Source organism: Protopterus annectens, chromosome 9.part0 (assembly GCF_019279795.1).
Source record: "Protopterus annectens isolate FY-2018-M chromosome 9.part0, PAN1.0, whole genome shotgun sequence".
NCBI lineage: Eukaryota > Metazoa > Chordata > Ceratodontiformes > Protopteridae > Protopterus > Protopterus annectens.
The window spans coordinates 1289711435-1289733752 of NC_056743.1; the positions used below are offsets into that span (position 1 = coordinate 1289711435).

The 22318-nt window shown below is 37.9% G+C and overlaps 1 protein-coding gene across 1 annotated transcript in view; it reads left to right on the forward strand.

Moving 5' to 3' along the window:
• The window catches only part of LOC122812015 (poly(ADP-ribose) glycohydrolase-like), a 539748-nt gene that overhangs the window by 208355 nt on the left and 309075 nt on the right, over positions 1-22318 (forward strand). The window contains exon 8 of the mRNA XM_044084234.1: positions 14242-14389. Within this exon, the coding sequence (XP_043940169.1) occupies positions 14242-14389 (148 nt within the window). The remainder of the gene's footprint in view (positions 1-14241; positions 14390-22318) is intronic.

A 22318-nucleotide genomic window follows, 5' to 3' on the forward strand; every position in this document is an offset into this window, starting at 1 on the left:
CATCAAAAACAACAATATAGTGTCTATCCCAGAATAAATGGAATGAATGGCCCCTACTCTTAAAAGAATAAAAGAAACAAATCATTTTACTGATGCTAGAAAGAAGAAACAAAAAACTGATTCCAAGACAGCTGTCCCAAAAACATAACTTTTACAACTACATCTGTCAAAGTATTAACTGACATGGTGCATCACTTGTCATCTGTTTTTATTTTAAAAAATTGGAAGGATTCTTAAACAACTGAGAAACAGTAATGATTTATTCAGAATGTTCAAAGAGTCTAGTAATTCTTCACAAACAAAGGTAGGCCAAGATGGGTTACTACATACATTATATATAAGCCAAACAAAGCAACATATAATACAAACATAGACGTTTCTATTCCCCTACTTGAACTCAGTGAATACTTATCTTCTTAATTTTTCATTGATTTTACTTATAATAATTTAAGTAATTAACTAATTCAACAAGGTACCATTCATCACAGTTCAGACTCAAAATGTAACAAATTAACATCATAAATAATAGCAGTAACAGAACAGTATTTTGAAAAAAAAATGCTGTCATGGAGACTTATCCCTTCTTCAGTTAAAGTATGATTTAGAAATGTCATGTATATCCTGGTTAAATAATAGACCACAATTCCTTGATACTAACCATTAATCTTTAACTCCAGAATTCCAGCATATATATCTAAAATTAAAGAGTTCAAACCCTGGTTATTATCTGAATTACAGTTCTTCGTAGATATTAATTACACCATAGAGATAAATAAAATAATTATATGGGACTCATTAAAAGCTTACATATATGGTAAAACCCTAACTTGGTATAAAAAAAATCAGATAATTGGATTCTGAATTATTAGATCTACAATCTAAACTTTTGTCAGTAAAAGCTGAAAAAAATCAAATTCATTTGGAGATGAAAAAGAAAGTAGAAGTATTAAACAATAAATACAACAAAATTCTAACACATAAAACTAGTTTAGCTTTAGAAAAGCTAAAAAATTTATACATTGGCCACTTCTCCCAAATATCTACATAATTTATCCACAAGAATCAAAATACAGTCAAAAGCTAATAACATTAAAAGTATCTTCCATGAAAAGAAAGGGGAAACTGTCTCGGATATAGGTGACATTCTTGATGCCTATAGAAATCACTATATAGAACATTTCCAAAAAGAAAATATACATATAAATCAAATCTAGATGAAAACTGTTCTAATATAAAATAAATACTAGAAAAATTGTAACTAAATCTGCAAACACCCATATCTTACAAAGAAATTACCGATACAGTAAAAGAGTAAAAAATAATAAAGCTCCAGGTATAGATGGCATAATTATGGAAATATATAAACTTTTTTCCTTCAGCGATACTATCCCTCTTCCATAAAACTCTATTAGGAATTCAGTCACAAGCTTTAATACCACCCTCATGGAGATATTCCGTAATCACACCAATCTTAAAGGATAATAAATACCCAAACCTCTGTACCTCATATAGACCTATATCATTATTAAATAATGACTATAAGATATTTATGACACTATTAACTAACAGAATGAAAATACCACTGTCCAAAACAATAAATGATCAAACTGGATTTATATATCATAAACACACACATGACAATATTAAAGTTTCTCTTATACATTATGTTGATAAAAAAAATAAACACTCATAATTAGCTTAGATATACAGAAAGCCTTTGATTCCCTAAATTGGGACTAATTCAAAATTCTGGTGTTATTTGAATTTCCTCTTTCCTTTGTTCATCTACTAAAGAATATATATATATATATATATATACACACACACACACACACACACACACACATACATACAAATAATTTAGCGTATGTTAAGCTAGGTCCTTTCACCTCTGTATCTATACATATAACAAAGGGTACTAAACAGGGATGTCACATGTCACCAATTCTATTTGCTTTGGCTATTGAAATATTGGCAGATTCAATATGTAACAATACAAATATCAAAGGAGTAGATGTTTAGGAACAATACAATTCTAAAGTAATGCTCTTTGCTGATGACATATTGTTAACATTATCCAATGCAAAAGAGACATTAGAAGAATTAGATATTTTAATTGACACATTTTGCAGGACTTCAGGACTCCATTTCAATAAATCAAAATCAAAATTTTTATTTTTAAATAAAGAAAAAAAAAATGCAGACAAAGGGGAATCACATTATAGGGAAACAAGACTACACCTTAAAATATCTAAGAATTGAATTATGCAAGGATAATAATGAATTAGTCTTAAAAAAATTACAGTAATATCATCAATGCAATTAAAATCTCTGTGGAAAGGTGGAACAAAATAATATTAACATTTGAAGATGGACTACAGTTAATAACAATGGTTTTACTACTCACATTTCTATGTATAGCTTTGGCAATACAGCTGTTACCAGAAAGGAATATACTCAAAGAAATAAACTCAAGCCTAATAAAATTTGTATGGTTTCCCAAAAGAAACAGAATAGCTTTAATACATCACATCAGACCATGGAAACAGAGAAGATTAAACTTTCCTGATATAGAAACATATATAAAAGCATCAATATCTAAAATACTCTCAGATTAGATAAATCCAAATTATTCTGCAAAATGGAAAGAATTACTAACTGTAATATCAATAAATGAATTTGATTTACAAAAAAAAGTTCAAATAACAGATAAAAAATTTGCCATGGCACATATGTATTATGTATGTATACATATTATGCAATATAACATAACTAAGCCCACTAAAACTCATATGATTAATTATTACATTGACTTATTTAGGAAAATTATTAATGCAAATATAGATTTAAAAATCTGGTTTGATCTTTTAACACCATTCATAATTACAAAGAGCTATCCACATAAACTATACAGAGAAATAATTAATTCCTGGAAACAGAAAGGATTTGTTTGTTGGTTTCAATGTATCAAAAAACTAAAAGCTCTGGATATGAAAACAATAGAAAACAACATACAAAATTCCACAACAGGATTGGCTAACTATGCAAAGCATTCTGACGTATTTGCAAAATGTATGCAGAATAATTAGTAATTCTTAATTTAAAGAAATACCTAAACTTACGAAATACCTATATGAAATCATATATAATGATTGTGACATGGGAAATAGTATTTCAAAATTTTACAAGATATTGATAAATTATAAAACAACACCTGAATCCTCATATTGGAATTATATAACAAAAGAACCCTCATTACAGCTAACTGAAGAAATTAAATCAAATATTTTATTATCAATAAAACATATATCCTTTACATAATACTGGAAAGTTTTTAATTGGAAATGCTTGCAAAGGGCATTCTTAACTCCAGATAGAATTACCAGAATTAATTCTTCTACAAAGGAAATATGTTGGAGGTGTGAGCAAATACGCAATGCAGATTGGAATCACATTTTTTTCGACTGTGTTAAAATTAAGCCATTTTGGAATGGTATTAAAAGCTTTTTAAAAGCTTTATTTAATTAATCATTTAACTTATCTGAAGCTCTAGTATTATTAAATGTATATGAATGTCCTCATTTGAATGAATCAAATATGTATCTAGTATGGACAATACTTGCAATCTCAAGAAAGTGTATAACAAGAAGATGGAAGACAAACACAATACCGACTTTGGAAGACTTCTACAGGCTACTGAAGACCACGGCATTGTTGGAAATTAAAATTAAAGAATTAAGGATTCATCCTAAGACATTTACTAACAATCCATGGAAAAAAGTCTTATTGATTGACACTTTACAATAACTGAACAGATACACTCTGATAACTGGACTGGTATACCTATAAAGTACTTGTATATATTGAGCTCTGTTATAGTGTCAGGCTGATGCAAATAGTGTACCTAGTGTTTAAGATGTTATATACAAATTCTATGGAATGTATTCAAGTGTATTTGAAAAATAAAATTTTTTTTGAGGAAAAAAAATTACTAGAAAATCAAAATCTTAACAAACTGTAGGCCAGATTCATTAATGCCTACACTGTGTTCAAGATCTGTATTCAAGAACATCTCTACCACACTTTCTGTGCTTTCTAGTCACTCAGAAAGGTTACACTAAATGTACATATAGTCTACACTTTGTGGTGATCTTTATGAATCCCCCTGAATATTTAAGGCTCCAAGAAAATCAGAAGGGAAGCTAAAATTAACAGGAAGAGGGTGCGAGTTATGCTTGTGTTGTCTGTTCATACAGAACGGTGGACACTTATTTTATACTTAGTATAGGTGTTAATGAATCCCAGGGTTTATTGAAGTATTGAATATTGTTAAAAAAAACAAAGTGGGATCCTTAGAAGGAGCAAATTACATAGAAAAACATGGAAATTGTGGGAATAATACATACAGAATAATGTTTTGGAAGATGAGTGAGTTTTAAGGGAAGGCAGGAATTGAGCAATTTATGTAATATTGGATTGAAGAATTTATGTGATATATAATTTGTGTAACTGGGGACATGTTAATGTGGTTTGTTTTCTTTTACATAAATGTATGTTTGTCTATATTTCTTAAGTGATAATTCAGTAAAGGTGTTAAAAAACCAAACACAGTGCATCTCTGGAGCCTGACTTCCTTCCCTTTTCCAAACCTGACTGGTTCTACAGCAGTGGTGCACAACCTATTTGTGGGGAGGACCACTGCATGAATTCTTGATGCATCTGCGAGCCACCTCAAAACATAGTAAGTCGTTATGAGTTAACAATAAGTACAGGTGACTGGCATTTTTACTAAAAATAGCAGTCATGAAATTACCTGTTTTCTACAGCAACTTTGCCTAACTTACTCTAGCAGAATGTTACTACTGTTTACAGACTACAAGTTACAAACAAGAAAGAATAGTTACTTCCACGGCCAAAATTAGAGGTGTCCACAACTGCAGTCAATTAGGTAAGTAAGCAAATGCTGGAAAGTTTGTGTGACTGGAATAAGGCATAGCATTTTTTCACTTTTTTTTTAAATTCTTTTGGTTATTCTTTAGAGGCCGGATGGCTTTGTGTGGCGGGCCGGATTTGGCACCCAGGCAGGATGTTGTGCACCACTGTTCTACAGGGTCAGTGATTCCTATAAGTATCTTTATAGGAACCCTGTGGCATATTCAGTTGTGGTGTCTGCACCCCAGCAACAAGCTACCTCATCTCTTACCTGGACTCATATTGGCATTGAATGGTAGAGCAGAGTGCTCAACAGATGTGGGGAAAAAATTATACACCTCTGCCACCCTTTCTTTCAGACTGGCCCCCATACCTAACTGCCAAGAATCCCACTGGAGAAGATGAGGGCTAAGGCAGAGGGGATTAAAGACAAGCATCTGAAGCATGAGGTGCTGGATTATATACCATTCTTTCAATGTTTCCAAGCACTCAAAGAAATGTGGCTATAATGCTGTGGACACATCGTGCAGGGCAGCAGCTATGGGATCTGTGAAACAGCGACTTGGCTGGCTGAGGAGCATGCTCCTGCCTGAGAATATTAAGAAAGAAATCCTAAATGCCCCTCAGAGCAAGGATCTACTGTTAGGACCCCCTGCTTGGGAACTTTACAGATAAATGAAGGAAAAGAGAAAAGACCTCCCAATCTGCAAGATAACTTTTTCAGGCCCAGGTTTCTACATATAGGAGGAATTTCCCAGCAACATGTCCTTCTCACCCTAAACAGGGCAGTGAAAGACCTGATAAATAGAAGGAAAGAAACTTTAGTAAGGTTTGTAAGCTAGTCCCAGAGACAACCCTGGGGGACTTCAGTGACAAGGCACCCAGAGGAATTGGCTATGACTCAGGCAGGTTGACCCCATGCCCTCCCTAAGCCCATCCCAACTCTTTCCCCTCCCCCACCAACTCTTTTTCCATAGTTAGAAAATGTCATTGAGTGTTACTCAAAGAGGCTACAAATTGCAGTTTAATGGCATTCTAAAATAAGTGGCATTTCATTATCTGCCAAGAACTAACTGATCCCAATACTTGCCTTAATTCAAGAAATTATACATTTTGGGGCTGTATTCTGCTAAGGATATAACAGCTGGCCAGCTTCCAAAGCTTAAGGGCACCTTCCACATATTCATACCATCAGGCAGCTCAAGATGAGCTGCCTGAAAAACATGAGTTTGAATGTTAAGCCCTTCTGACCTTTCCTGCCGCCGAAGAAAGCGCTCCTCTGCAGGCTTTTGAAGATCAAGTCAGTTTGTGCTGTTCCTTTGCTGGGCAGATAAGTTCCCTTTCGTAAAGACCTTCAACATTTCAAATGTATTATTTAAAAGTACTCTTCTGGTTAGGAAAGTTGTTTTTCTGCTAGGAGTTTGTATTTTAACAGACTGCCATGAGACTTAATTGCACTTTTAAGTGGGAGTGAATGTTTTCTGTAAGTTTAACAGTAGTTAAAAGTAGTTGAAAGCCACTTTTTTCTGTGGAAAAACTGTTTACTTTACCTTTTGGGGCTGGCAAAGTGTATTAAAGTGCATTTTTATGTCTTTTTGTAGGGAATGAGTTAACAACTTTAATTTTTTACCAGCTTATGCTACTTGTTTTCTCCTGGAAAGAGACCATTTTCAGCTTTACCATGAAATAAATTTGAAGTCCCACTCTCGGTCCTTCTTCCAGCCACAAAAAGAAAAAGTTAAGGAAACAGCCTTTGCACCCACAGCAGGCTAACAACTTACCTAAGCTGCAATTGGGTGACTGTGCTGTGGCCAAAGCTGGTTCCTCAGGCAACTCATCTTTTAGCACAAATCTCTCCAGTGTAGCACCTATAGCCACTGCGGACCAAAGATTAGCCACGTTCTCTGCGGCTGTTGAGGTTCCCTCAGTACACAAAGAAGAGACACTGTTATTGCTCATGGGAGAGGGAAAAGGGAAAAAATTCCCTATTTAGTGATAATATTGTGCCTATCACCGAGGAAGCTGCTGTTGTCATTAATAAATCTGTTGACCCCATTTTTTTTGTCAAAAAAAAACAGAAAACTAAAAATGTAACTGTTCCTGCTAAAAGTTCATGTCCAGAGGTGGTTTACTAGATCTGGCTCAGGGTCCAATTCAGGCTATTGATCCTTCTTATAAGTGGTTTCTGGTAAAAGAAAAAGGGATGCTTCTTCTCCTGAAGAGATTCAAGATTTTGAATCTGGACAGGAAGATGTAAAGACAGATACAAGGTTTTTCACTTCAAATTCCTGATCCATATTCAAAGGATAGAGCAGTATCTAATTCTCCCTGTTTGGTGGGGGGGGGGGGGGGGGGTTCTCTTTCTCTGAGATAATTTCCAAAATGTGACAATGTTTTCAGTGGGAGAACAATGAGGTTTCTCAGTCCTTCAGAAAATACTATGAGCTAGCGATTATAAATGGAATTTCCAGAACCTTCACAATTCTCCATTGCTGTCAGGATTGGAGAATGTGCATGTCACCACCTGCAGTTTTCCTGATAGTTAGCCTATTGCCCCTAAAATTCATATAGATTGTATAGTTTCCTCATTTTTTTTTTATTTTTTTTTATGTAAACATCCCAAACCTAATCCAACAGCTGTGGATTTAGTTAAACCTGCTACTGCTAAACATTTAGTTCATTTCAATCCCACAGTTTGTAACAAGGATGGGAAAATAACTGATACATTTGGCAATAAAGTGTATGCTTCCGCAACTTGAATTTTCAGCGTTTTGAATTGTTAGGCTCATATGTTAAAGTTTGTTCAGACTAATTGTGAAAGTAAGAGTAATGTTTTGTCTGCAGTTTCTTCTTGTGAAGAAAACTCTTCTTTAAATGGTTTTGCTTTTTCCGTCTTACTGGCCACAACTCATTGTTTAAAGTGTATGTATGTCTCTGTTGATACTTCTGCCAGGGCTATGGGTACTGGTAATGTTTTGAAAAGGTTTGCCTGGCTGCATTCTCAGAACTTCCCAGAAGATATGAAAACTGAGATCTTAGATTCTTCTTTTGATAGAGATTAAGTTTTTGGTCCCTCTGCTGCAAAGATTATTAAAACATGTGATGAAGAAGTAACCGGATACAGGGAATTTCCAAGATTTTTCATAGGCTCATACTAGGCTATCTGCCCTAGGGCATTTATAAGCCTAGCCAGAGTGTGTTTGGCTTTCGCCACCCATTTTAAATTAATTTTGCTATGCCCTTTTTCAAGGTTAGTATACTGTGCCTCTGTCTAACAGTGACACAGAAGTGATACCCTGGGTAAACCTACAATCTCCCATCCACTCATCAAGATTCCTCTTGAAGAGAGTCAATGAGGGACTCTGCCTAACCTGGACTGGGATTTTATTCCAGACTGAAGGGAGCCTCTGGGTTATGAATCTGTCCCTCCAGCATGTCCTATTTATTTCAGTGCTGAGGTTCAAGTCTCTCGAGCACGTAGCTCGACGGGATTTGGATTTTCTGAGGTGCAGCATGTCCATTAATTTCGGGTTGGACATGGCTTTATACGTCAGGCACAGATCGCCTCTGAGCAGGTGGTATGCCACTGAGTAGAGCTGGAGTTTTTTAACCGGGCAGCATATGGCATCTGTTTGAGCCCTATGATCTTCTTGGTGAGGTACTTTTGGGGTCTTTCCAGTTGCTGCAGGTGTCTGGTAAGGTACATCCCAAAAGGGGCATTGTACTCAATTATGGGCCTGATGAGGGATGGGTAAAGAGGCATGATGACCTCCCATGATCTGGATGTGAATCCCTTCATGATTGGGTGGGCTATATAAAATGTTTTTCTAACCACTTTGGCCACGTGGTTGTCAAATGAGAGATCGCTATCAACTTGGGTCTCCAGGTCCCTAATTACTTCTTCTGTACTTAATGGATTACCACCTATGTGGTAATTTGTGGGTACTTTGTTTTTGCCAAAGGGGATGACTATACACTTTTGGGCGTTTAGCTTGAGGCCATGACTCTGGCACCAGTTGTCTGTTTCTATGAGGCCCTTTTGGAGGATGCTTGTGTCGGCTGGAGAGTTGATTATGGCGCCCAGTTTGCAGTCATCTGCAAACTTAGTCAGCCACAGTCCTTCCAAGTTGGCCTGTACCTCCAAGAAATATATACCAAACAAGAGAAGGTCCCAGGACTGAGCCTTGTGGAACACCACTTGTAACTGGTTTGGAGTCTGACATGGCTCCAGCAATTCTAACCATGTGGGTTCTGTCCTTGAGCCAGTTTGCAACCCATCTAGTGACATAGAGGTTTATATTTAAGCTGGTGAGCTTATCTATAATGCCCGAGTGGGGTATTGTATCAAAGGCTTTTGCGAGGTACAGGTAGGCTGTGTGGACCACCTTCCCCTCGTCAATGGCCTTGGTGACTGTTTCAAAGAAATCAACCGGGTTTAAGAGGCAGGATCTGCCCTTAACAAAGCTGAACTGGGTAGGATCCAGTGCCTGTAGGTCCCCAATATCTTTATTTATGAGGTCCATGATGATCTTTCCATAGCTTTGCAGACCAAGCTAGTCAGGCTTATGGGGTGATAGTTTCCAGGATATGTTGAGGCACCACCTTTGTGGAGAGGGACCACTGTTGCTGTACGCCACTCTTTCGGTACATATCCTGTAGTAAGGCTGAGATTGAACAGTAGTTTTATGTTTGGGTTTAGCTCTTCTTGGAGTTCATGTAGGACGCAGCCCAGGATACCGTCTGGTCCCATTGATGCTGTGTTTTTTGCTTTGGAGAGGGCAGCTCTTACCTGAGCATCTGAGATGTCAGGGGGCAGCACTCTGCTGGGATAAATATTTGCCCTTTTGGTGGGGAGGGGGGGAGAAGTTTGCGCTGAACCTATCAGCTAGGATGTTGGCAATGTCTGTGGGTTCGGTGTATTTTTTGTCATTTTGGACTAATTCTGAGCATATCTGGGAATTTCCACCCAGGTTCCTAACATAACTAAAGAAAGCCTTGTGATTTTCCTTAGTGTCCTGTATAATTTTTCTCTTGAAGCTGGTCTTAGACGATTTTATGAGTGCCTGTAGTTTTTTGCTAATACTGATCAGAAATGCCTTCCCTTTTTGGGATTTTGCTCTATTATGTAGTAGCTTCCTCCTTCTATTGTATAGTTTGTTTATGGCTGGGATCCACCAGACAGGACATCTGCCTTTGGGGGATTGGGTCTTGATTTTATTTGGGATTGCATGATCCATGTATTCCTGAAGGTGTTCATAGAATGCATTTATAAAGGATTCTGCGGTCTGGGCCGTATTTTCCACAGGCCCGGGGGCTTTGAAGGATTCCACCTCGGTTTTGAGGAGTGTGAAATTTGCTTTAGAGAAGTTTTTCACTGTGGTTTTCAGGGCAGGGGGTGGAGTCGGGATGTGAATATCCAGTGAGATTAGTTTATGGTCTGATCTTACCAGTGAGGGATATACTTCTGGTCTGGAGCATAGAGTCCCCATGTTGGTGATGATCAGGTCCAGTATATTTTTCCCTCTTGTGGGAGTGGTAACAAGTTGTTCCATAGAATTTGAGTTTATAAATTCTAGGAACCTTTGGGCTAGGGTATTGGAGCTAGAGTAATGCTCCCAGTCTATGTTTGGGTAGTTGAAGTCGCCCAATATAATGGTGTTTGGAGAGACCTTCATATTTTCCAGTGTTCTCAGGAAGGCCGAGTGGGGTTCCTGGGTTTGGGAGGGTGGTCTGTAGCAGGCTATAAACTGGAAGGCAGTTTTACCCACTGTTAGTTGCACATGGATAGTCTCTGATGCTCCGTGCTGTGCCACCAACCTGGAAGTGTGGGTATCTTTGATGAATATTGATACTCCCCCTCCTTTTGTGGTACGGTCAGCCCTCCTTTTCCAAATTTTCCAAGAAATTCTTTAACTCTTCATCCAGATTTGGCAAGAAACAAAATAAACAGTATTTGCAAAATACTGGTAAGCTGATAAGAAGCAATAGTAAGGGTGTTCCAAAAAGAATACAGGAACTCCCCAAAACAAAGGAGAGTTTAATAAGTCAGAATGACTATTTAAGGGACAATGTCCCCACTTCCCACCCTAGCAGTCCCTTTCCCTTCCAGAAAGTGTGAATTTCCACTTCTGTCTTTGGAAACAGGTAGTTTCAGACAAATGGGTTCTGAACTTCATTCACCAAGTTTACAGATAGCAGTGGGAAGAAATTCCTCCTTTCCAGGGGGAAATTCCTCATTCATCTATTTCCCCGTGTCCTTTAATATTTGTTGTCTCAGGGAATAGTAGTGTCAGTACCGCCTTCTCAGTTTGGGAAAGATTTCTATTCAAGCATGTTTTTGTTGCAAAGAAAAAGTGCTTGGAGACCAGTTCTGGCCTTTTTTCCCTAAACCGATTAGTGATAGTGCCTATGTTCACAATGCTGTCATTTCACAATCTGTTACCACTTCTGTGTAATTTAAGTTTCCTGATAACACAAGATTTAAAAGATGCATATCATCGCATCCCTATTCATTCAGATTTCAGGTGTTTCTAAAAGTTTTGTGTGTCTGGACCACATTATCAGTTCTCTGCCTTACTTTTGGAGTATCCACTGCACCAAGTGTGTTCACAAAGTATCCAGCTCCAGTGGTTCTCCCTTCTTTTGGAAAATGGCCAGGAGGAATTACCACAAGCTTCCTCAAAGAATGGATCTACTCGTACAAGAGCAGGGTGTTTGATTCACCCTGATCTCAATCAACTTCAAGTGACTGCCTGCATGATAGGGTCTTATTTCCCTTTAGGCACCTGTTTCCTGAGGTTGCGCAGCAGATAATAATGGAGGTAAGAAGGTCTGCTTCTAGAAAATCATATAATCAGCAAATGGAAAAGGTTTTCTAGTTGATGCCAACAATACAGCCAGCACATATTGAGGGCTAGTGTTTTTCTAGTTTTACAATATTTGTCTGAGTTGGTATCCTTTGTCCTTTCTTACTCCTCCAGCAAGGTTAATTTATCGGCTGTTTCAGCAGATCACCCATGGAGCCCCCTCTTTCAATGCTTTCTCATGTAAAAATATTTTTTAAAGAAATATTGCATGAATACGTCCCAGAAAACCAGTGACTCCTCCTTGGGATCTTAATTTTGTGTTAAAGGCTAACACTTGATCCATCTGAACCAGATCATCAGGCTGACGTGAGGTTCTTAATATGAAAAAGTGTTTTACTCATTGCTCTGACCTCTGCAAAAAGAGTATCTAAGTCACAAGTTCTTATGGTGAATCAATCCTATCTCATTTTCTGCAGAGATAGGGTTTCTTTGTGAGTTAATCCTTCCTCTGTATCTAAAGTGGTATCCAAGTTTACTTTAAGCCAAACTGTCCATCTTTGGATCAGTTTGTTCATTTCTTGTGAAGGTAAGAAAAACAGACTATTTCTAGATGGTTGTTTCAGGTTGTTACCTTTTGTTATACTCACCATAACAAAACTATTCCAGGAAAGGTTCAAGGCTCACTCTACCAGGATCTTGGCTTCATCTGTGAGTTTTTGGAAAGGGCTGGGTTCTAGAAGTACTCTAGAAGCAGCAACTTGGTCCTCTGTACATACTTTTACAAACTACTACAAGCTTGATTCCTTCTCTAGGTCTATATCTGACTTTGCTAGGACCATTCTTTCAGAGCCCCTAGACTCTTCCCCTTCCACCTCCCAAATGCAGTTAGGTAGGGTAATCTACCCATAGAGCTAAGGCTGCTGCAGCAGTAATTGATATGATGAACATAGTACAGTTGTATAATTAAACTTAACCATAACAGTAAATGTTTGAAAGAACACTGGTCCACTAGCCATTCCTTCCCTCCGTCCTCCTTTTTTTGAATTTCACAAGGGTGTGTGTGTGTGTGTGTGTGTGTGTGTGTGTGTGTGTGTGTGTGTGTGTGTGTGTGTGTGTGTGTGTGTGTGTGTGTGTGTGTGTGTGTGTGTGTGTGTGTTCTGTACAGATGCATCTTTTACTGAATTCCAATATGGTGAGCATACTTCCGCGAAAGCGCTGTTCACCGAAGCAGCACTGTTGCGTAAGTATGCTTGTTGTTCCAGTCGTACTACGGTGCGGTAAGGGAAAATTCCCTTTTCCCCACTGTAGTGCAACCCCAGAGTGAGAATATTACAGTGGGGTGTGTGCAGGGGGGCTTGCCCCCCTGCATTCAAGTAGATTTTGTGCTTTTTTATTTTTTTTTTTAACATTCTTTAACGAAAGGGCTTTTTTGATGAAAGCGCTTTCATTAAAGTGTGTTCGGTGGTAATGGATTTGGGCTTTTGATCTTTCAGTCAAAAGTCCTAGATCTGTATATGTGTGTGTATATATATATATATATATATATAGATATATAGATATAGATATATATATATATATATATATATATATATATATATAGATATATATATACTGCTAGCTATGTCCTTTCAGGGCTAAGCCTCTCTCTATATCGCTCTTTGTCATTTAGCATGAAAACTGTGAATGGCTTGGCACTCAAATCTGTCTTTCTAGTCAACTCAGTTTGAACTGACTGATGGTTTGGGCATTCAGCAGGTATCCTGAAGTTTTAGAAGCTATCTTGCTGTTATATCCTTGGGCAGGATATCACCATATACCTAAAGCCAATGCAGCAGTGATCACTGGAGCTTCTACTGTTATGGTAAGTTTACTTACCCCTCTGTACTTTACTCCATTTGACATATACTGAAATTTTTGTTCCAGGGGAGTGTGTTATGTCATGATTGAAAGGGAGGGGGGTTATATCATTATTGAAAGTATCATGTCAGTGTGTCTGCGTATCTGGTTATGAAGTTTTAGATCATTTAACTGGATATTTGTAGAGCCATTTGCTCTGAAAAGAATAGTCCCATATAACATCCATGGCAGAGTCTGTAAAAGACCCAGCAAGACACTTATCCAACTCAGAACTTCTGAACTACATTCAAAGCTGTATTCTTCTTTGCCTAAAAGCTAGGAGATATTGCCACTGTAAAATGTTGTCCCTAACCACTAGGTCACAAGAGATCGTGAGAGCAGCTTACATGGTGCACTTTGCTTACACAACAGGGGCATTCTGTCTGGGAGATGGATAAACTACCCGAACCAGCCTTCTTGCACTTATTATTGGTAATACAGATGCCTTGTAAGCAATGATTACAAATTCATACTGTGCACACTACATATGCAGAGTCTGAGCAGATACTGCAGAAAATATTGGAAAAAGAAGTTTGTCATATATTTTAGTGGGCAGATAGCTGTTTAATAATCTATGTTTAGTTTAGTAACGTGTGTTTATTTCTAGGTGGACTTTGCTTCTTCCAAGGTTGGTGGTGGAGTCCTTGGTTCTGGCCTAGTGCAAGAGGAGATACGATTTCTGATCAACACGGAACTTATAGTAGCTCGTCTTTTTACAGAAAAGTTAATGGATAAAGAGTGCCTCATTATTACAGGTGATCTTTAAAATTCTTCTGACTTTATATTTTGTTATTGGGATTTGTAATGGTCTTCTGCCATGACCAACATTAAACAACATCTGATTGAAAATGTTTAGCTGAATGAATCAGGTGTGAAAGTGTAAGTATCTGATTTCACTTTGTTAGCTTGCATTTAAAATGTATGCCATGCCTGGAATCTAAGGAAAGAGGTGCTGCTGGCAATTCTGACACTCATGCCCATCCCTCAGTCTGGTACCCCCTCATCTTTAAGCTTCAAGCACTTCAGGATTGAAGAGAAAAAAATCTCTGTTTGGAATCTCTAAGGAAATATCAACAAGCGTTAAGATCCCTTACCACATTGTGCAAATGGGCATATTTCTTTTTAAACTAAACTGTAGCAAACTACTTGCTATATTTATAGCAAGTACCTGTTACAGTTCATGCTTGTCACACATGGAGTGTTAAAGTACTTCAGTTTTGATCATAGTAGTGTAGTACTGGTGTTCAAATGCCACTAATGCACTGAAGTCTGATCAACTTCTGCTGATGGCTCCCCCCTAACACTTTGTGCCTGGATGAATGCTCCATTCACCCCTCCTTAGCTAAATCACTGATTTAACAGTATTAGAGAACCTTCATAGCTGTCAACTTTCCCTAATTTTGCCAGATATCCTTGATTTTGCTTCATATTTTTGATACTTTTTACATAAAATGTGTGATTTTCTTGCAAATCATTGAGGACTGCAGTCATTTGAGTTTCAGAAAATGTATGCTAATGCAAAACCTGTTATTCTACTAACTTTCAAAGTATATAAAGAGAAATATTTAAAATCTGTCCCTGATCGTGGGCATTTGTCCCACATTATTTTGGGCTTTGTTCCTTATTTTTGAGCTAAGAGACCAGGCTATGCACTTCATGTATCCCCTTAATTATAAATGATTAATTCACAATTTGGCATACACTTGCATAAATGCAGTTTGAGGACGCAAAGTCAGTCACTTGCATTATCGCATCTGGCATGTTTGGTTGGATGTTTTTGATTAAATAATGTTCAATAAAATATATCAGTAGCTAAATGCAGACCTATGTAAAGGTAGCAACAATAATTTATTGAAAAAAATAACTGTTGTATTTCTGTTTTAGAAACCTGTGCTGTGCCTATATGGCTCCAAAAGCTGGATGTTCTTTGATAGTTACCACCAAGCAATATGCCTGTATGGCAAATAAATGTCTGATTCTTCAGCAGAAATGTTTTAGAGTCTTTAAAGGTATGACTGTTGCATTATAACAGTCTAGAGACAGATATGAAATAAAAATAAATCTGTCACTAGTAAACACCTGTGACTCTCTGAACTTATTTGTCTTAAGCTACAAGAGTGAAGTATGTTCAGATTAGACAATTACCATCTTGTAGCCAGTGCTGCAGATAATAGTGTGTAGAGGGACTCTGGGAAACAGAAACATGAGTTAATTTTTGTAACCCAAGTTTTGAAGAATGCCCCAAGCCTGTCTGACATTGAAGTAGGTAATTCAGACCAGGGCTAATTACGCTTCTCAGCACTTACTACTGTGCAACATTCCCTGTGGTAATCCTTCTTGGCATGTCTGGCCTTCCTAAATCATCTCATTCCTAGGCTTATAATGTTGCACATCACCACACTGAAGCTCATTTTTGGCACCCTTGCCACCATGTCCGTCTTTCTAGGTCCAACTGGTGACTGATTCCCTCATCCTTTCCCCAAATCCATAATTGGAATTCTGCAGCCCATATATGTCAGATGGAAAGATAAGTTGCATATTTTCAATACCCTCCCTACAGCACCAAGCCCAATAGTTCCTCTACCTGCAACTCATTCATTCCATTCCAATGGAAGCTAGGATTCCCTGGGGAGGAGAGAGTCCTACAAGCCATTCATTCCTGACTGGGAGTCCCCAATCAGCTCATCCATTCCACAGCTATTGTAGGGTGGTGTAGAGCATGCCAGCTTCCTGATTCTGCAGTGCTGTCTACCCTAACAACCTGAGAGTGAATTAGAGAAATATGAAGTCATATGAAATAAATGAATGTACTAAAGAAGAATAAGCCTGCAGGCGAAAGTTAGACAGTTCACAACACTTCCTTTCCCCAGAATGTATCAGAGTGTATTTTCCTCCCTATAAAATTATCCTTACTTTGTCATGTATAAAAAGCATGACAATTCTTTCTTTCCTGCTGTGTATTCCTATCCTTTTTGTTTTTTTTTTTCAGTGTTGCATGTGAATGAAATCTCGGGATGGCTTCTTTAGGAATTTGTCACACTGATACATGTATAATCTCACCCATCACGTTTTAACATTCTTCGCCAAATTAAAACCCAGATATTGTCAGCCTCATGGCATTAAGGAACAAAGCCCTGACTATGGCTTAGATGATCCAATCTGATTAACAACTCAGGTGCCTGTAGAGGCAGTTCTGGCTCACTACATGGGTGACACATAGTGGGGGCACTAGATATTATACAAAGTGGAAGGCAGGCCTGCCAAGCCAGCACTGTCATAGTACATTCACACTCATAAGCCTAGGGAGGAACACAGAGTGAAGATGCATGCTCCCCCTTAGCTAACAGCAATAGCGAAGCTTGCAAGAGCTCCCAGGAGGATTGCACAGACTACCCCACAGGACCAGAAATGTGCCCATTCCCTACCACTTGACACTTTTTGGGAAACAGGATCATTTTGATTCCTGGGTAAGAATTAATGGGTCATAGGGCTCTCACCTAGTGTGGGAATTTGTGACTCTCACCACCCCCAACCCCAGAGTGAATGGGCCAGTTGGATGTGGGTGGGAGACCCATTGATTGAGAAGGCCCTATATAATACAAAAAAAAAAAAAAAAAAGTAAAAACCGGGATAATAAGGTATTTATAGCTCTTGTTGTTTCCCACTCATTGGTGTCATAAACCTACTGATCCTTTCAGAATATTTTCTTTGTAATTAAGTGCTGTGGTACTTGACACTTGAAATTCCCCCCTACAGAAGCTTGACAGCTGGCCTGACTACTGGAGCTCTTTGCCCCTTCCTCCTTCAGACACTACAGACTACCTCTCAGATGGACATGAGGATGTCAGTGGTATATATTCTTAATTCCAGTTTGTTAAACAGGTGAACAACTGTCTGATGACTAATTCAGTCACTTCTCGGGCCTCAAAATAAATACAAGCATTTACCTCATTTAAAATTTAACATGGACTTCAAATTGAAGTACAAATTGATTATGTGTATGTATGATAGTATTAAGATCAACAGTGGCAAAGAGATGCTTAGATTTATCAGTTCTTCAGTTACTACTTTTCTACTGTTGTACAACTTTTCCTAAACAGACAAAAAAGCACTGAAGGCTTCCAGAAGCAATCAACGAAAATTAGCATAGAAAACTTTTTATTAACAATTTCATTAAGCAGACATCATCAGAAATACTAAAACATTCTAAAACACACTTTAAATACTAAGACCAAACCCTTAATTAACTAATCAATTAATAAAACACCATTTACTTAAAAAGACAGTGTACACTTAGTACTATAATTTCAAATTGCCAGTTTCCTTTCTGCTAAAAAACATTTAATATTCACCACTTCATTCAAACCTGGGGGGTGTCTGTCCCCATCTTGAGTTACCATAAAGTTTCTCTCCTATACTCTTTATTTTTCAAATTACCCCCTCTTAAATTTCTTTCAATATGTTCTAAAATAGAAAACGTGAACTTTTTATAAAAAGTACAATCAACGGAATGCCTATATAAGGCATTATTGTCATTCTTAATTCTGATAGCATAATAGTGTTCTTTAATGCACTTACTTAAATTTCTGGTAGTCATGCCTATATAATAGGCCGGACATCCTGAATACAGAGCGATATATGCTACATTAGAAGTGTTGCAATTAAATCTCCCTGGAACAGAAATAGTATATTTTAAAATATTTAATATTTAAGGTCCTTCATGAATATATCTACATGTGTTACATCCATGACATTTAGGCCTATCGTTTGTTATAAGGTTTTTAAGTAAATGGTGTTTTATTAATTGATTAGTTAATTAAGGGTTTGGTCTAAGTATTTAAAGTGTGTTTTAGAATATTTTAGTATTTATGATGAAGTCTGCTTGATGAAAGCATCAATAAAAAGTTTTCTACGCTAATTTTCATTGATTGTCTTTTGGAAGCCTTCAGTGATTTTTTTTGACTGTGTTATTTGTTTCACTGATAGCTTGAGCTTTTCCTAAATAGAACAAAAAGTATGACCGAATAATATAGCAAAATGCTATGTACAATATTTATAGGTTCCAGTTGGTAAATAAGCAAGTACAACAAAGAGGTACATGTAAAGTAATGTATATTCTTATATAAACAAACAGCTGCTGTGCAACGCAATGGAGGGTGCCAATGAGTTTATGCTCCAAAATTCACAAGATATGAAAGGTATTGAAAAGTATTGGAGAAAATGGCAGTCAATCTTGCTAAAAAAGAATGTAATTTATTGAACAGGTTAGCGCTTTCGCAATAGCTTCATCAGACCTTTGATAACAAAATACATTACGACCTCATCATTTAAATACATCAGAGGGCGCCAAAATCTATCAGCACCTTAAAGGTGTAGCACTCATAAAGATCACATGGAATAAACATAGCTATAAAACATGTATACATTTAGCAGTATATACATTTGAAAGTTCATAAAAATATACTGACATAAAAATAAATTAAAAAATAATGGAATGTATGACATATATATGAACATTAAAAAATTTTTTGACACAAAATATTCCCTGTCATTATTAATTCTTTAACCTCCTTGATTTAAGTATGGGACGTAGTGGAACCTTCCCATTCAAACCTGGTATTTGATCAGCCCTAAACTTGATAATCCAACTTATCTCTCTAGTCTCGGTGTAATTCCTAATGTCCCCTCTCCTATGTGTCTTGAAAACCTGTTCCAGTACCCTAAACCTAAACTGATGTGCTGGCCCCTCATTCTTGGTGTGCTTTGCCAGGGCATTGTGTAGATTACCCTTCCTTGTATGGTACATGTGCTCCCTGATCCTATCTCTCAATACTCGGTTGGTTTTGCCTACATAGTAGGCCGAGCAAGATGTACATGAGGCAAGGTAGACAACATCCTTCGACATACAGCTACCTTTCGTCCGGATGTGGAACACACCAGACCCATACGGATAGACAAAAGTAGGGTCAGTTAAAATGTAGGAGCAAAAATTGCACTTATTGCATGGTGTCATGTAAGGCCCTGAGAAAGTGGTTGGTGTATGGGATACTTTTGGGTAACAAAGTAGCCTCTTGAGATTCTTCTTGTTCCTGTAGACAAATCTTGGTCGTTCACCTGTTAGATCACTAATAGTGGGGTCCACCGACAAGATGTGCCAATGTTTAGAGAAAATGTCTTTGACAGAACCAACATCTCTGGTATAATAAATGGGAAAGATGACGTTGTTATTCTCAGCATGAGGATCATCTTTCTTCCAATTGACCCCAATATCATCTGTGTATACTTCCTTAGCTCCTTGTGAAAAGTAGGGTTTAGCTCTTCCCTCCCTAAGACTGTGAATCTCATCCATGCCTTTGGTTATGTCCAAGCTACTGTATCCTCGTTCCATGAGTCTCATACCCAGATCTTCCAGTTCTTTCTCCAAATCAGTGGTCTCAGGGATATATCGGGACATCCGCATGGATTGTCCTTTTACAATGTTATTATAGACAAAGCCCGGGTGCATACTGGAACGATGGAGTAGCGTATTGCTATGTCAGGGCTTACGATACACTCCAGTGTTGATCATGCCACCGGGTAATTTGTCCACATGGATATCCAGGAATGGAATGTTGGTGTTTGACCATTCCATGGTAAATTTCAGGAATGTATTGGAGATGTTGATCCATTCAAAAATCCTCCAGTTGTTGGATGTACCACTCCAGATGAAGAAAAGATCATCTACAAAACGCCTGTAGAATGGTATGAACTCCATAAATAGTTCATTCTGGAACAGGTGGCAATGCTCCCACTCTGCCATCACCAAGTTGGCGTAGCTATTCGCACAGGAGGTGCCCATAGCTACACCATCTCGTTGTAGATAAATCATCTCTTGGAAGCAGAATAGGTTGGAATCCAGAATGATCTCCAACAAAAAAATAATTAACTCAATGTCATAGTCTAGAGACAATGTAGATCTCCTTAGATAGGCCTCAATCATCTCTTTGCCCTTGATGTTCGGTATAACGGTAAAAGAGATTGTCGTCCATAGTCACCCATATAAGATCCTCAACATCGGGGTGATCGTGGAGATGTTGATATAGGTCTAACAAAAACTGTTTGGTATCCCTGAGAATAAAAGGGTTAGCATCAACCAAGGGTCTTAGTTGGGATTCTACAAAAATTGATAGAGGTTCAGTCGACCATCCCCTGCCAGCAACAATTGGTCTCAATGGTGGTTGGTGTAGATCTTTGTGGATCTTAGGTAGACCTTGAATGATTGGAATCAAGGGGTGGGGAACATATAAATAATCAAACAAGGCCTGATCAATGACCCCCTCATTCAATAAACCAAGGAGTGTAGAATGTATAGTATGAATAATGGTGTCAACCTCACAATTGGTAATGGAAACATAAAACCTTTCATCAGCCAGCATATGTAACATATCATAACTGTACCTGTCTGCATCAAATACCACAGTACCACCCCCCCTTGTCTGCTGGTCGAATGACAATGTTACGGTTGTGACATAGGGAGTTCAATGCTGCTCTTTGTCGGTGATTGAGGTTATGTCTCCTATTCGTAGCCCTCTCTGGTGCATCTTGTAAATGTCATCTTCCACTAATTTGCTGTAAGCAGCGACCAGAGGGTGTATCGGGGGAATAAAGGTACTAGGTATCTTAAAAGCAGTATCATGTGATGTGTTACCTGCATCCTTGAAGAATATCCTCAGGGACAAGTTCCTAATGAATAATTTGAAATCCTTCAAAGTTTCCTCATACTTGCTATCCATCGTGGGAATAAAAGTGAGTCCTCTACTCAGGACCTGTATCTCAAATTCACTCAGTGCATACCTAGATAAATTAAAAACAGTATCTACTGTTTTACCTCCCACATTTTCTTGATGGTTCGATTCGGCTGTCTCTCTGGTGACAGTTTCCTCTTGTATCTCCCCTTGTTGTTGGGGTACGCCCTCTCCCCACTGGCAAATACTCTGATGGGAAAAGGACATCTATTTCCCCCCTGTTGTGGAGTATTCAATCTCTGTAAATCAGGCACACATACAGGATCAAAACCATCATTAACTCTGTTATGTGCTGAGTTAATTGTTTTCCTCCTAACAACTGGTTCTAAACCAGGGCCCTGTGTATTTTCCCTTGTATGGTTGTGGACAGAGGAATCTACACTGGCAACATCCAAGGGGTCACTGGTGGGTGTCGGAACAACAGAAGCAACAATATCAGCAGCATCAACACTAACATTAGCCATGTTCTCTACATTCTTAACAGATTTATTGTCCATATCATCAACAGTTACAACTGCAACTGTTGAAGTACTCCCATTCCCTCCAATAACATTTCTATAAGCATTTCTATCTGAAACATTACTGGCTCTTCTAGTATGTGTGTTATTGTCCATTAAATTATTTCTAGGCCAAGTAAAGATATTGCCCAAACGAAAGTCCGTGCTATCTCTATGTAATTTCGTTTTCTTTTGATTCAAGAGACGGCGCTCATACATGTTGACATTATCCAACATCAAGCCCAACATCCGGTCAACAACGGAGATCGGGAAGTCAGTAAGAATAGTATTCTTAGCTTTTCTAATGTCCTCCCTGAGTTTCTCTTCAATTGGGAGAAAGAAAGTATTCATAAGCTTCATGTAACTGAGGCTTACCTCGATGTTGAGCTGTTGCCAATCGAAA